Source organism: Petaurus breviceps, unplaced genomic scaffold (assembly GCF_028583685.1).
Source record: "Petaurus breviceps papuanus isolate PSGF00001 unplaced genomic scaffold, PetGlider_PUasm1.0 91041, whole genome shotgun sequence".
NCBI lineage: Eukaryota > Metazoa > Chordata > Mammalia > Diprotodontia > Petauridae > Petaurus > Petaurus breviceps.
The window spans coordinates 38,282,184-38,297,792 of NW_027187400.1; the positions used below are offsets into that span (position 1 = coordinate 38,282,184).

The window sequence follows — 15,609 nt, forward strand, 5'->3', positions numbered from 1 at the left end:
TCTTAAGTGACCGAGCCAGGATTGGAGCCCGGGTTCCCCGGGTCCAAGCCCGGGTTCCCCGGGTCCACATCCGCCACTCTTTGCTCTGCTTCTTGTCTCTCCAGATCAGCCTTAAGCCAGGGGAGGACAGGAGCCACAGGACGCCCCAGAGGACCCAGAGCAGGCTTTGCATAGTTGTATAGTGCTGAGCACTGGTGCTCACTAAAATATAGCAGGAGCTGGGTTGGCCTGCACCCCTGGAGTGTAGGTGGGGATGACCTGCATGGTCTATGCCGTTGAACGTGTGCAACGCTCTCCTGGCGACCTTTGAGGGCATGCACAGCTCTACCCTGAAAGGATCAGCACTTTGGGGGGATGCAGTAAACCTGGGCGGCCCCTTGGTGCTGCTGCTCCCCACCAGGGCAGCATTTGGGTGGGCTAAGCAGAAAGGAGGCCCGTGCTGGGCTCTTTCCCCTTTTGTTCATTGTGGCAGTCTCATGACTTCTAGGCCAGGTGTACCTAGGGTTGGAGATTCCTCTTTTCTTCTGTTTCTTTCCTGAGTATCAGTCCTGAGAAGGATGTTTTCAACTTTGTGGGTTCTGAAATTCGGGGTCCTCCAGGTTCTCTTCGGATGCTGGCTGCCCTTTGGGAGGAGCTTCTAGATGTGCTTGCCCAGCCCACCTTGGCGATGGCCACCAGTGGGAGGTTGAGCCCATTCCCTGACCTAGCTTGTCAAGAGACAGGGCCTGGAAGGGTTGGTTTTGCCATCGGAATGCTGACTCATCCCCCACATCCCACAAGATGCTTCTTGTTTTGTTTGGATGTTTTGAGTAACCATCTCCTGGGAGAATATAACTGTGGTTATAAGTTCCTGATTCTTGTTTAAGGTTTTGTTTGTTTTTTTTTTTTTTTTTGGTCAATGCAGGCTTCTGACCTTTTTGTGTTCTTTAGCATTTCTTGTGTGTGGAGGAAATAAATAACAGGTCTTATACACTGGACAATGAGTACCTTTTTAAAATTTTATTTTTAATTTATGGAATAAAACAAGCATTTCCATGACATAGCACAATCAAAAGATTATTGCACATGAAACTTCAAATCTACCATGCACAATTTGCTATTCCGTTAAAATATTTAACAAAATTATCACGTAAAATTCTTTTTTTCCTCCCCCCAGGTTGCTACCATTACGCACACACATATACACATATACATATGTAAAATTATTCTATACTTATTTCTGTTATCAATTCTTTCTCTGGATGTAATTAGTGTCTTCCTTCATATGTCTTTTATAGTTCCCCCCTCCCCATAAAACTATCATTAAATACCTTTCTAAATCCCCCTTTTTGGGTTGACCCTTAACATGAAGAAAATTTGATCTTAAGTGATTTTATTCCTTCCCCTATTGCTCTGGGGTAGGGGTGTAAATTCAAGAAGAAAAGGGCCTTGATCACTCTCTTTGGAGGCCATGGCCCCCCAGGACTGAACCTGGTCTGTGCCTGTGTGGCCAGAGCTAAGAACTCCCCCTAGTGGAGAGGGAGAAAGTGAGTGTATCAGCCCCTCTGTGGCCCAGCAGGGGGCCTGGCTGTGTTAATGAGCCCCTCCTGCCCTAAGTCTTGTCTTCAGTCTCACTGTGTTTGGTTTCATACATTGGTTCTTTCCTTCAGAGGAGGTGGTACAGTGGGGAAAGGACCCAGTCTCGAGTCAGGGATCCTGGGTTTTAATCCAGGCTCTACCACTTTCTGTATGTATTTTTGCATGTATCATTTCACTTCCCTGAACCTTATCTGTCAAATGAGGCTAATAATACCCATAGAACCCACTCCACAGGACTTTTGCAAGGATGAAATGGAGGTTTCTGACATCAAATTAATGTTTATGCTGAAGCAGCATGGTAGAGAGGGTGCTGGATTCAAATTCTCGTTTTTCCATCTATTATCTATGTGACCTTGGATAAGTTGCTTGTGACCTCTCTGGGTCACAGCTTCCTAATTCATAAAATGGGGGGAGGTGTAGACTCAACAGTCTCTGCTGCCCCTCCCAGCTCTTAAATATCTGTTCTTGTGTTCCTGTGATCTGTCATAATTTTTACATTTCATCTCTCTTTCCTGTCACCAGGAAGCCTGTCTGGAAAGCTGGGGGAGGTCAAGCCACCCCTTCCCTTCCCCTTATTGAATTTTCCCTGAGAAGCCTGGAGTTATTTGTATTCTGATCCCAGGCAAATGCTTCCTTGCATGTTTGGACAGGGTCATTCATCATTTCACTGGCTGTTTTTAAGCCTGGAGAACAGAGACAGGCTAGCTGGAACTTGGACAAACTTCCTGACTCCTCCTCCTCATCATTCTCCCCCAGAACCTGCTCTCTGCTTCTCGGAGTAGAAAGACACTGTATTCGCCCATTGTGCCCAGGGCAAACTGTCTTTATCCATTCCCACATCTCTTGCGGCAATGAGGTCAGAGATTGCTATTCTTGCCAATAATCTCCCACTGTGCTCCCAGGGAATTCTTTGAGTTAAGGGGGGGGGGGGGAGAGCTAGCCTCCAGGCAGCAGCCCACAAAGCTGGGGAGGGAATGTTCTGAATGGGTCGGTGCGTGCCTGCGCTCTGCTGGAAGACCAAAGCCTTTAAAATTATGCCCAAGAACAAGGGCTCTGCTGAGCAAAGCAGCCGCAGCCAGAATGCAGATGCTTGCAGCTGGGCCCTGTGGCTTGCTCCTGCGTGTGAGTCCTGTAGGGAAGATCAGACTTGTTTCCCAGTGCTTGTCTACACAGCCCTGAAGAGTATTTTCTATGCTTGAGTTAGCAGGAAACACATGGGATCCAACCTGGGAATGTATGTCCATTTCCAAGAGCAAAATAAAAGGTCATAGGATAGGGATGGTTAGGTGGTGCAGTGAATAGAGCACCAGCCCTGGAGTCAGGAGGACCTGAGTTCAAATCTAGCCTCAGACACTTAACACTTACTAGCCGTGTGACCTTGGGCAAGTCACTTAACCCCAACTGCCCTCCAAAAAAAAAGCAAAAAAAAAAAAACAAATAAAAAGGTCATAGGATGCTACGTCCCACAGCCAGCATTCCCATCCAACCAGCATTCATTTCTCATAATCGATACTGTATGTCCCATGAGTGGGCAAGACACCTCACCTCCAGCTCAGCTCACTTGGCTGTGCATATAGTATGACAGCGCCTCATTCCCAGGACTGTTGTGGGGAGCAGATGGGATCGCCCGGAAAACTCTTTGCAGATTTTCAAATGCCATATAAATGCTAGTGCTGGTGATGACAATGCACCAGTCATGTGCTCCGCTCTAAAGACAGAAAGGGAAGAAAAAATAATAATAATGGGACAGCCCCTGTCCTGAAGAAGCTTATGTTCTATGGGTAGCTAGGAGGCTCAGTGGATGGAGTGCTGGTCCTGGAGTCAGGAAGACCAGAGTTCAAATCCACCCTCAGACACTTACTAACTGTGTGACCCTGGGCAAGTCAAGTAATTCTGTGTACCTAAGTTTCTCTCACTGTAAAATGCAAATAATAGCAGCACCATGAAATGAGGTAATATTTCTAAAGTGCTTAGTATAACATCCGGCACATAGTAGGTGCCTAACAAATGCTTATTCCTTTCCTCTCTCTTCTACTTTTAACACTTTTAGTCTCTGGGATTTCTTATCCCAGTTCCCTCTCCACTGGCAAGTTGAATCCCCAGAGCTTGCCTACACAGGGTTCTAGGGGTATCCTTGAGGGGTCTGGGTGTTTCTTCTGATGCTCTTGGCTCAAGCCTCCATTCTAGGGTATCCTCTACAGTATCATTGTGATTGATTAGGGCCCCAATATAATTTAACCCATTGATGTCTTCTTCCTATTGATAGCCCATGAACATCAATTAGCTTTTAGGGAGGGACATTTACAACAAAGATATAGCAATAACCAAAGTCTTATGCCCCTGAAACTGGGGGCACCTTCTCCCCTCCTCCCTGACCTTTGGGAACTCTTCTAACTCTTCAAAGCTCACAAGGATAAAACCTAGACACTGGAAGACAAGAAAAATGGAATGCTCCCTGCCCGCCAAGGCCATTGATGTAAAGTTATATTTCCTCTGTGTTCTTGGTTTTATTACCATGGAACTATGCATAGATGGTTCTGGTCATTCTTTTAATTGCTTCTGCTTTGTTATGATTTTACCTGATATTTGATGTTTTGTTTGTTATTTGATTTTCTGTCCTCTTTTTAATCTCACTGATGCAAGGTTTATCCATTTATTAGTCATTTCAAGGAAAAAGCTTTTCATTTAATTTCTATGGGTTTTTTTGGGGGGGGGTTCCAGTTTATTTCTTTTCTCATTTTTAACATCTCCTCTTTTGTGATGATTTTTTTATTGTTGCCGGGTCATGTCCAGTTCTTCATGACCCTATGGCCCAGAGCATGCCAGACCCTTCTATCCTCCATGATCTCTCAAAGTCTGCCCAACTTCATGTTCATTGCTCCTGGGATGCTACTTGCCCATCTTATCCTCTGCTGTCCCCTTTTCCTTTTGCCTTCAGTCTTTCCCAACATCAGGATATTTTCAATGAGTCCCATTTTCTCATTATGTGGCCAAAGTATGTCAACTTCAGCTTTAGTACGTGACCTTCCAGTGAATAGCTTGAATTAATTTGAGCATTGACTGCTTTGATCTCCTTGCTGTCCAAGTGACTCCAAGTCCAAGACTCCCAAGTCTCCTCCAGCATCACCATTTGAAAGTGTTGATTCTGCAGAGTTCAACTTTCCTGATAGCCTAACTGTCATAGCCATACATTACTATGAGAAAAACTACAACTTTGACTATATGGCCTTTTGTCAGCAAGGTGATATAGCTCTGTTTTTCAGTATGCTGTCAGATTTACCATAGCATTCCTTCCAAGGAGCAAGCATCTTAATTTCATGGCAGCAGTTGTTTTCTGCAGTGATCTTTGAGCCCAAGAATATAAAATCTGACACTGATTCCATTTTTCTCCCTCTGTTTGTCAGGAAGTGATGGGACCAATTGCCAAGATCTTGGGGTTTTTGATTCTTTATGTTGAGCTTGAGGCCCTCTTTTACACTCTATTCTTTCACCCTCATCGAGAGACTTTAGTTCTTCCCTTCCTATCCTCAGAGTGTATCATTTCCAGGTCTGAGATTGTTGATATTTCTCCCAGTCACCATAATTCCAGCTTTCGATTCCTCCAGCTTGGCATTTCCCATGATGAACTCTGCATATAATTTTTTTTTTTTTAAGCAATTGGGGTTAAGTAACTTGCTCAAGGTTACCCGGCCAGTTATTTCTGGGTGTGGTGCTGAGTGTCTGAGCCCGGGATTCGATCTCCAGGTGGTCCCAACACTGGAGCTGGTGCTCTTACTCGCTGAGCCACCTGGCCGCCCCAATCTGCATATAATTTCAATAAAGTGACAATATGCAGTCTCATCATACTCCTTTGCTGATCTTAAATCAATCAGTTGTTCCATGTTCAGTCCTAATTGTTGCTTCTTGGCCTGCATACAGGTTCCTCAGGAGACAAATAAGATAGTCTGATTCTTCTCTCTTTGCCACATTTTGTTGTGATCCACTCAGTCAAAGGTTTTATGATAGTGAATGAAGCAGAAGTAGAGGTTTTTCTGGAACTCCCTCGCTTTCTCCATAATCCAGTGAATGTTGGCAATTTGGTCTCTAGTTCCTCTGCCTCTTTGAAAACCAGTCTGCTCTTCTGTTAATTCTCAGTTCACATGTCACTGAAGTCTGGCTTGCGGAATCTTAAGTATAACCTTGTTGGTGTGTGAAATCAGCGCAATTGTTGGGTCATTTGAACATTCCTTGGCATTGCCCTTCTTTAGGACTGGGGTGTAAACTTATCTCTTCCAATCCAGTCGCTACTGTTTTGTTTTCCAGATTTGCTGGCATACTGAGCAGCACTTTAGCAGCATTATCCTTTAGGATTTTAAATAGCTCAGCTGGAATTCTGTCCCTCCACCAGCCTTATTGTTAGCAATGTTTCCTGAGACCCACTTGACTTCATTCTCCAATGAAGTCAGACTCACACCATCACAGTCACTGGTGATGTTAACATCTTTCTTGTATAGTTCTTTGTGCATTGTTGCTGCCTCTTCTTAATCTCTTCTGCTTCTGTTAAGTTGCTACCATTTTTGTCTTTTTTCATGCCCATTTTTGCATGAGGCGTTCCCTGGATATCTCTAATTTTCTTGAAGAGATCTCTTGTCATTCCCTTCCTATTGTTTTCTTGTGTCTCTGCATTGCTTATTTAATAAAGCCTTATCTCTCCTTGCTATTCTCTGGAGTTCTGCCTTCAGTTGGGTATGACTTTCCTCAGCTATTTGTAAAGCCTCATTAGACAGTTTTGCTTCCTTGCTTTTCTTTGTCTGTGGAATGTTTTTTGTTGCTGTCTCCAGTATAATATTGCAAAACTCTGTCCATATTTCTTCAGGCACCATAGCTACTAGATCTAATCCCTTAAGGCTATCTATCATTTCCACTTTATATTCATAAAAGATGATATTTAGGTCATGCCTATATGGTCTGATAATTTTCCCTCCTTTCTTCAATTTAAGTCTGAATTTTGCAATAAGAAGCTCATGATCTGAGCCAAACTCTGCTGCAGGTCTTGTTTTAATTGACTGTATAGAACTTCTCCATCAGTAATCTGATTTCTCTGTTGACCATCTGGTGATGTCCATGTGTAAAGTCACCTCTTGAGTTGTTGGAAGAGTGTTTGTTATGACCAGCGAGTCATCTTGACAAAACTCTATTAGTCTCTGCCCTGCTTCATTTTTGAGATTATACACAAGTACTGCTTTTCTCCACCTTTCATTGACATGAGGGCTACTCCCTTTCTTCTAGGGAATTCTTGCCCTTAGGAGTATATTTAAGTATAATTAAATTCACCCATTCCCATCCATTTAAGTTAAACAACACCCCAGATATCAATGCTCAGCCTTTCCTCTCCTGTTTGACCACAGCCAGCTTATCTTGGTTTATAGATCTTACATCCCAGGGTCTTATGCAATATTGATCTTTACAGCATCAGACTTTGCTTTTGTCACCAGACGCATCCGCAGCTGAGGTACCTTTTGGCTTTGGCCCAGCTGCTTCATTCTTTCTGGAGCTATCCATGCTTATCCTTTGCTCCTCCCCAGGAGCACGTTGGACACCTTCCAACCTGAGAGGCTCATCTTCCAATGTCTCTCTTTTATCATTTTAACACTGCCCATGGGGTTTTCTTGGCAAAGATACTGGAGTGGTTGGTGGTTTCCTTCTCCAGTGAATCACCTTTTGTAAGAACTCCTATCTATGTCTTGGGTAACTGCACAGCATAGCTCATAGTTTCATCGAGCTGCACAAACCCGTCCGCCATGACAAGGCAGTGATCTGGGGGGGGGGGGGAATTGTATGTTATTGGATATGAATTTTCCCCACTGTGTGTTGGTGTAGATCTCAGAAATTTAGATATGCTATTTCATCATTATTCTTTTCTTATTTTTTTAGATAAATTATTTACTTGTAATTTTCAATATTCAATTCCGTAAGTTTTATGTTTTCTCCCATTCCCTCCCCCCTCCCCAACACAGTGTACAATCCAATATAGGCTCTACATATATATTCTTATTAAATATATTTTCACATTAGTCATGTTGTATAGAAGACTTAGAATGAATGGGAGGAACCATGAGAAAGAAAAAACAAAACAAAAAAAGAGAGCAAATAGTCTGCTTCCATCTCCGTTCAGACTCCATAATTATTTCTCTGGATGTGAATGGCATTTTCCATCATGAGCCTTTTTTTTTTCTTTTTGGAAGGGGGAAGGCAGGGCAATTGGGGTTGAGACTTGCCCGAGGACACACGGCTAGTAAGTGTTAAGTGTCTGAGGTCACATTTGAACTCATGTCCTCCTGATTCCAGGACCAGTGCTCTGTTACTCACTGCACCACTTAGCCACCCCTCTCATGAGTCTTTTGGAGTTGTTTTAGGTCCTTGCATTGCTGAGAAGAGGTGAGTCTATCAAAGTCAGTCATCTCACAATGTGGCTGTTACTGTGCGCAGTGTTCTCCTGGTTCTGGCCCCTCACTCAGCATCAGTTCATATGAGTCTTCCCAGGTTTTTCTGAAGTCCGCCTGCTCATCATTTCTTATAGCACAATAGTATTTCAGTACATTCATATACCACAACTTGTTCAGCCATTCACCAGTTGATGGGCATCCCCTCAATTCGATCATTTTCTTTCACATAATTATTGTTTCTATGATTTGTTCTTTAGCCCACTCACTGTTTTGAATTTAATTGTTAAGCCTCCATTTGGGTGGATCTAGGATTGGAAGGGTCTGTAGAGGTCATCTGGTGCAACCCCCTTATTTTACAAGGGAGGAAATTGAGGCCTGGAGAGGTCAAAGGGCATGCCCAGGTGTCAGAGACAGTATTCAAGTCCAGGTCCCGTAACTCCTGATATGGCCCTGTCTCCACCAAACTGCAGTGCTTGATCACGGACAGTTCGATTAAATTAACACTAAAAGATAGTTATATCACTTCACTGTCTCTGTTTTAGCAGGGCCTCCAGAGCCAGTGTCTCACTTTACCACAAGCCTCCTTGGTATCTGCCTTGGCTTTACAACTCTTGAGTCTCTTTGTCTCTCTCTCTGGTCCCTTCCCTTGGTCCCTGATCATCTTCCTAACAACATCAGAGAGATTAGAGTTTCCACTTTGGTCCAAAATGATCTCAGTTGGGCAATCAGGGCTGCTGGATGAAGGGGCTCCCAATGTGTGGGGAAGATCATGCATCTGGAAAGGCTCAGCTGCCATCTTGCCTTCTTGCAGGCTTAATGCTGCAGAAGTCAGGTTAGCTTTTCCCAAGCCAAAATGGTCCATGGGTGCTGTCTTTGCTAGGCTCCTCACATATCTGGAACCTTCAGCATCTGTAAAATTCAAACATTTGTGAGGAAAGCTATTGTTTCTCCGAGAAGACAGTTGTGCTTTTACAGAAGGAAACCTGAGGGCCCTGAAAGTTGGTTGCTTTTTTACTCATTCATTCTGTGTCCACTGAATGGTACAAGCCTGGTTAGGTCCTGCCTCCCCACAGATTTTAGGCTGAGATTCTCTTAAGCTGGGCCCCCAGAAGGCTTGCAGCATTAAGAAAATGTGGAAATATTTTCAGAACAAAAGCAGGATCACTGATATCAAACACAAGCTCAGTGTGAGCTGTCTCTGGCTGAGCCTGGCAGGGGAGCTCAGACGTCTCTTGCTCTAACCCTTTGATGTGACTGTCTCCCCAGGCCTCCAGCCATAGCCTTTACCAAACTGTTCCATCCCCCTCTCTTCTGCTCAGGTCTGGGAGTCCCAGGAACTGGCAGAGAATAGTGGTGAAGCCATGGCAAGGAAGCCACAAGAACCACCCTTCCCTGGCATGTGGGCCAAGCTCCCCCACACCATGCTTTCAGCTTCCTCCCAGGACGGCTGGCTGCCCAGCCAAGTGAGATCCTGGTGTCTGGGCTTCATTCCTTCTCCTTGTATCCTGTTCTCTCTCTGAAACCCAAAGACAGTTGCTCAATTACGTGAGAACAGACCTCTTTATAGCCTCAAAAAATGTCGGAGAACTCTCACCACATGCTTCTGATAGTCTCGCTTTAATTTTCAACACATGTTATCTTTCAGAGATTCTTGGTGTTTTCAATGCAGTTTTGATGCTAAATTTAAAAATACAAACGATTTCTGTATTACCTACTGCTACTGAGTGACATGTGAATTTTTATATGAATTATGCATTATGAATAAAGTTTGCTTTAGTTGGTGGGGAGGGAAGAGGCAGAGATGTGAGAAGGCTCTAATTGGCTTATTCTTGTGTGCTGGGTGAAGCCTCAGCTGATGTGCTGTGTGGGAGGGGAGGTTGGGAGAAAGCATCCTCAGTTAAGAGTTAGGGACCTTGGAGGCCATCTGGTGCATGCCCCTCATTTATCGATGAGGGAGATGAGGCCCATCGAGCTTCGGTGACATGCCCAAAATCACACAGGCTGCACAGCGCCTTCATGTATGTTCAGTCACATGGCCAGACTCTCACCATGGAGCCTACCTTCTGATCTGTTGTATGCTGGATATCACTGGGCAAATGTCACCATGGTTACTAACTCTTTAGTTCTGTGTTTGGTACTTTTAGATGCTGTTCTTCCTTACCTCACATCTCAGTATGCCTCCTAGATGTGCCCTTCATCTGAGTGGTTTTCTCTAGGTATTTGGGGAGCTCACTTTTAAGTCTCAGAGATGAAACATTACTCCCATAGTGAGACAAGCAGATGAATGCTAGTTTAAGCATATAATGGGGGTTCAGGGTAAGGCTTGGACCCCTCACTGCTTTATATTAGACCACTAACTAGATGAATGCACGAATCTTATCTTGTGCCAATTGTGGTTCCCAGGATTTGGAGAGAAAAGAATAGGCCATTCAACAGATTGCTATTTTTTGTTTAACAAATATGTCAAGGCTTGTGCAATATACAAAGCTACTTTCTACCAGGAAGAAAAATATCAAGAAGTTCTTGGTGGTTTTTTCTTTTTTTTGAAATTTTCAACAACATTTTATTTAAATACCATAAATGAGATTTCAAAGGAAGACATAGGAGACACATAGGAAATCTCATTAATGAATTAAATTAATTAAATTAATATGGAAAATAGTCCCCAATAGCTAATGGAAGCTTTTATTCCATATGAAATTGTTAAAATTTATGCTAATTAAGTAAAATGTTGAAAATTTCATTCGTTTCTTTTCTTGAAAATACACAGTTAATGAGATTTCCTGTGTGTCCAAACTTTAGGGACATCCTGTATATAAGCTTTTTTAAAAAAAAAAATTGATTTGTTTATTTACTTTTAGTTTACAACATTCAGTTCCACAGACCCTTGAGTTTCACATTTTCTCCCCCTCCTTCTCTTCCCCCTCACCATCATGGCAGCATGCACTCGAATATAGGATCTACAAATATCTTCACATTAATCATTAATCATGTTGTAAAGAAGGATTATAACTGATGAAATGATCAGTAGGAAAGAGGAAACAAAACAAAACAAGAAAAAGAAGCACAACAAGTAGTTTGTTGCAATCTGCATTCAGACTCCGCATCTCTTTCTCTGGATGTGGACATCCCTTTCTGTCTTGAGTCTTTTGGAGTTGTCTTCTACCTTACATTGCTGAGAGGAGCCCAGTCTATTGAAGTTAGTCATCACACATACATTGGGTCTGTGACTGTGTACAGATTTCTCCTAGTTCTTCTCTTCTCGCTCGGCATCAGTCTCTCCAGGTTATTATGAAGTCTGTCTGCTCCTCATTACTTATAGCACAGTAGTATTCCATTACATTCATATACCACAACTTGTTCAGCCATTCCTCAGTTGATGGGCATCCTCTTGATTTCCAATCCTTTACCACCACAAAAAGAGCCACTATAAATATCTCTGTACATATGGGTCCTCCTCCCACTTCTCTGATCTCTTTGGGATATAACCCTAGAAGTGGTATTGCTGGGTCAAAGGGTATGCACTTATTTATTTATATAGCCCTTTGGGTATAGTTCCAGATTGCTCTCCAGAATGGTTGGATCAGTTCACAACTCCACCAACAATGCATTAGTGTTCCTATTTTTCCACATCTTCTCCAACATTTATCGTTTTCCTGTTTTGTCATCTTAGCCAATCTTACTGGTGAGATGTGGTACCTCAGAGTTATTTTGATTTGCATTTCTCTAATCAATAGTGATTTAGAACATTTTTTCATATGCTTAGAGATATCTTTAATTTCATCTTCTGAGAATTTCCTATTCATATCCTTTGACCATTTTTCTGTTGGGGAGTGGCTTGTATTCTTATAGATTCAACTCAATTCTTTGTATATGTTAGAAATGAGGCCTTTAGGGGTGGCTAGGTGGCACAGTGAATAGAGCACTGGCCATGGAGTCAGGAGGACTTGAGTTCAAATCCGGCCTCAGATACTTAACACAAAAACTAGCCATGTAACCTTGGGCAAGTCGCTTAACCCCAATTGCCCTCCAAAAAACAAAAAACAAACAAACAAACAAAGAAGTGAGGCCTTTATCAGAGATACTGGTTGTAAAAATTCTTTCCCAATTTTCCACTTCCCTCTTAATCTTGGTGAAATGCCAAGCAAAGGCAACTTCCCAAGGTTCAAAATACCAGCATAGCTGCTCTCCATTTTATTCAGTGACAAATTAAGAACAGAGAAAATCAAAATATAGCATAATTCAAAATACAGCATTCACCAAGTGTAATTCAATAATTTCCAAGTACTACTCCACCCCTGGACATTACATTAATTTAGTCAATCACAAAGTCCTTCTTCTAAGTACTACTCCACCCCTAGGCAGTACATTCATTTAGTTAATCACAAAGCCCCTCTTCTCAAATGATTAGTTTCCAATCATAAGTAAAGTACATTCATTTGGTCAGCCACAGAGCACAAAAAAGTCAAAAGTTTCCCACCCTCGGATCACAACGGAATAGGCCATCCATCCCAGAGTTACAACAAGCTTAAGCACAGCATTTAATACCCAAAGAGAGGTCTTTTCTTCATCTTAACCCGAGGCAAGTTCTCAGCAATCTTTGTTCCTGGGGAGACAAAGCTTAGCAAGGCCTCGAGATACATTGCCAGAGTCCTCATTAATTCATTCTCTGTCTGCAGAACAGTCCTAGGACCCCTGAAAACATTAGCAAAACCCTCTTCCAGGATTTCTGTAAACATACAAAAAGAAAATCCTTCTTCAGGGCTTCTGAACCAACAGCAAGGTTCCAGAACCTCTGCAACAACAGCACTGGCCTTCACCAGTGGGCGCAATTCACTCTCTGTCTGCAGAACAGTCTCAGGACCCCTGAACCAATAGCAAGGTTCCAGGACCTCTGCAACAACAGCACTGTCCTTCACTAGTGGACACTATTCACTCTCTGTCTGCAGAACAGAACCTCTGCAACAACAGGACTGTCCTTCACCAGTGGACGAATCTGGCAAAACAACATCAAAACAGACAGACAAAGTACCAGCATAATAGCCATGTCTCCTCAGTCCTTGGCAGCTCTTGGTGGCAGCTCTCAAATTCCTGGGCAGCTTGAACTGGCCCTCAGCAATCCTCTCCATCTCTTGGCCTCCACGATGCTGCTTCCAAAAAATTCTTCTGCCTCTCTCTCTGCTTGTGCCTCTCTAAATTCATGTCACCAGCTCCTCCCAGTTCAGCCCTCTCTTTTCATGTCAACAAGTCCATCCCACAAGTGGGATTCACAAGCTCTGGGTTTTAACACAATAAATCCGAAAACCAAGGCAATACAGGGGGATCTTTAAATTCCATTACTGTTATACTTGGTAACACTGGCTTTATTTGTACAGAAGCTTTTCAATTTACTGTAATCAAAATTATCCATTTTGCATTTCATAATGCTCTCTAATTCTTGTTTCATCATAAAGTCTTCCCCTCTCCACAAATCTGACAGGTAAACTATCCCTTGCTCTCCCAGATTGCTTACAGTATCAGCCTTTATACCTAGATCATGCACCCATTTTGACTTTATTTTGGTGTGTGATGTTAGATATTGGTCTATGCCCAATTTCTGCCATACAGTGTTCAGTTTTCCCAGCAGTTTTTGTCAAATAGTGCGTTCTTATCCCCAAAACAGGGGTCATGGGGTTTATCAAACAGTAGATTACTATAGTCATTGGCTACTGAGTCTCATGTACCCAATCTATTCCATTGATCTACTACTCTATTCTTCAGCCAAGTAGTTTTTTTTTTTTGCCTTTTTGGAGGGCAATTATGGTTAAGTAACTTGCCCAAGGTTACATGGCTAGTTTGTGTGTGTGTGTGTGTGTGTGTGTGTGTGTGTGTGTGTGTGTGTGTGGTTGTTAAGTGTCTGAGGCTGGAACCGAACTCGGGTCCTCCTGACTCCAGGGCTGGCACTTTGCTCACTGAGCCACCTAGTCACCCCTCAGCCAAGTGGTTTTGATGATGGCTGCTTTATAATACAGATAAAAATCTGGTAAGGCTAGGCCACCTTTCCTAGCATTTCTTTTCATTAATTGCCTTGATATTCTGGACCTTTTGTTCTTCCAAATGAATTTTACTACTATTTTTTCTAGCTCTAGAAAGTAATTTTTTGGTAGATTGATTGGTATGGCACTAAATATGTAATTTAATTTAGGTATAATTGTCATTTTTATTATATTAGCTCGACCTAGCCATGAGCAATTGATGTTTTTCCAATTAGTTAGATGTGACTTTATTTGTGTGAAAAGTGTTTTGTAGTTGTGTTCATATAGGTCCTGGGTTTGTTCTGGCAGGTAGATTCCCAAATACTTTATGATGTCTACAATAACTTTAAATGGGATTTCTCTTTCTATCTCTTGCTTTTGGATTTCATTAGAGATATATAAGAATGCTGAGGACTTATGTGGATTTATTTTCTATCCTACAACTTTGCCAAATTTGTTTATTATCTCAAGTAGTTTTTCACTTGATTCTCTAGGATTCTCTAAGTATATCATCATATCATTTGCAAAGAGTGATAGCTTAGTCTCTTCTTTCCTTAATTTGATCCCTTCAATTTCTTTTTCTTCTATTATTGCTACTGCTAACATTTCTAGTATGAGATTGAATAAGAGAGGTAATAGTGGACATCCTTGTTTCACCCCTGATCTTATTGGAAATGCTTCTAGCTTATCCCCATTACATATAATACTTACTGATGGTTTTAGATAGATAGTACTTATTATTTTAAGGAAGACTCCATTTATTCCTATACTTTTTAGTGTTTAAAAATATCAAAAAATTGGGGTGGCTAGGTGATGCAGTGAATAGAGCACCGGCCCTAGAATCAGGAGGACCTGTGTTCAAATCTGGCCTCAGACACTTAACACAAAAACTAGCCATGTGACCTTGGGCAAGTCACTTAACCCTAATTGCCCTCCAAAAAAGCAAAAAACAAAAAACATATCAAAAAATTATTGGTGGTTTTTTCAAAGCCAATAAAAAAGGGGTGTGCTGGATCCAGGTTCCAGAGAGCTTGTTGTTAATTTTTAGTGTGACCATTAATACTTTGGAAGTCCACAAAGCCTACAAATCAGGGCTTGATTTATTATTTTGTTGATTGTCTCTACTTTAAAAAGTGATGGAAAAAATATTAATAATGCAGATTCAACTTAAAAGTGGGTCCTGTGTACATTCCCCTATGCCCCCTAGAGAGCCACTTGTTAAACGTCTATCAGTAAGTAACTGTTGTATGAGATCTGACTCAAGGTCCATTTCTTGGATTAACATATGGACCTTTTTTTCCTCAGAAAACCAAGGTAATACCAGTTCTGAGAATCAGGAACACTTCCATCAAGATATATCCACAACGAAAAAGCAATGCCAAGTCTTTAGCTAATGACTTTTCCATGCAGAGGATGGATGTTCCATGGGCAAAACACAGAAGGAAGTCTTAAGTTGGTACATTTTAGGTAAGTTAGATGAGCATATTTTTTTTAGTTAAAAAAAGATTAAAGGTATGATTTCTATGAAAACAGTGGGTGACATACAAAAATCTGAGGACATATGAAATCAGCACAAATAATATTTATAAGGT

The 15,609-nt window shown here is 42.1% G+C and overlaps 1 protein-coding gene across 1 annotated transcript in view; it reads left to right on the forward strand.

The window, feature by feature from the left end:
• Positions 1-269: 269 nt before the first annotated feature.
• LOC138154592 (Golgi integral membrane protein 4-like) overlaps positions 270-15,609 on the forward strand; it is a 49,921-nt gene continuing 34,581 nt past the window's right edge. Inside the window, exons 1-3 of the mRNA XM_069079559.1 lie at positions 270-412; positions 541-733; positions 9,323-9,466. Coding sequence (XP_068935660.1) covers positions 270-412; positions 541-733; positions 9,323-9,466 — 480 coding nt within the window. The remainder of the gene's footprint in view (positions 413-540; positions 734-9,322; positions 9,467-15,609) is intronic.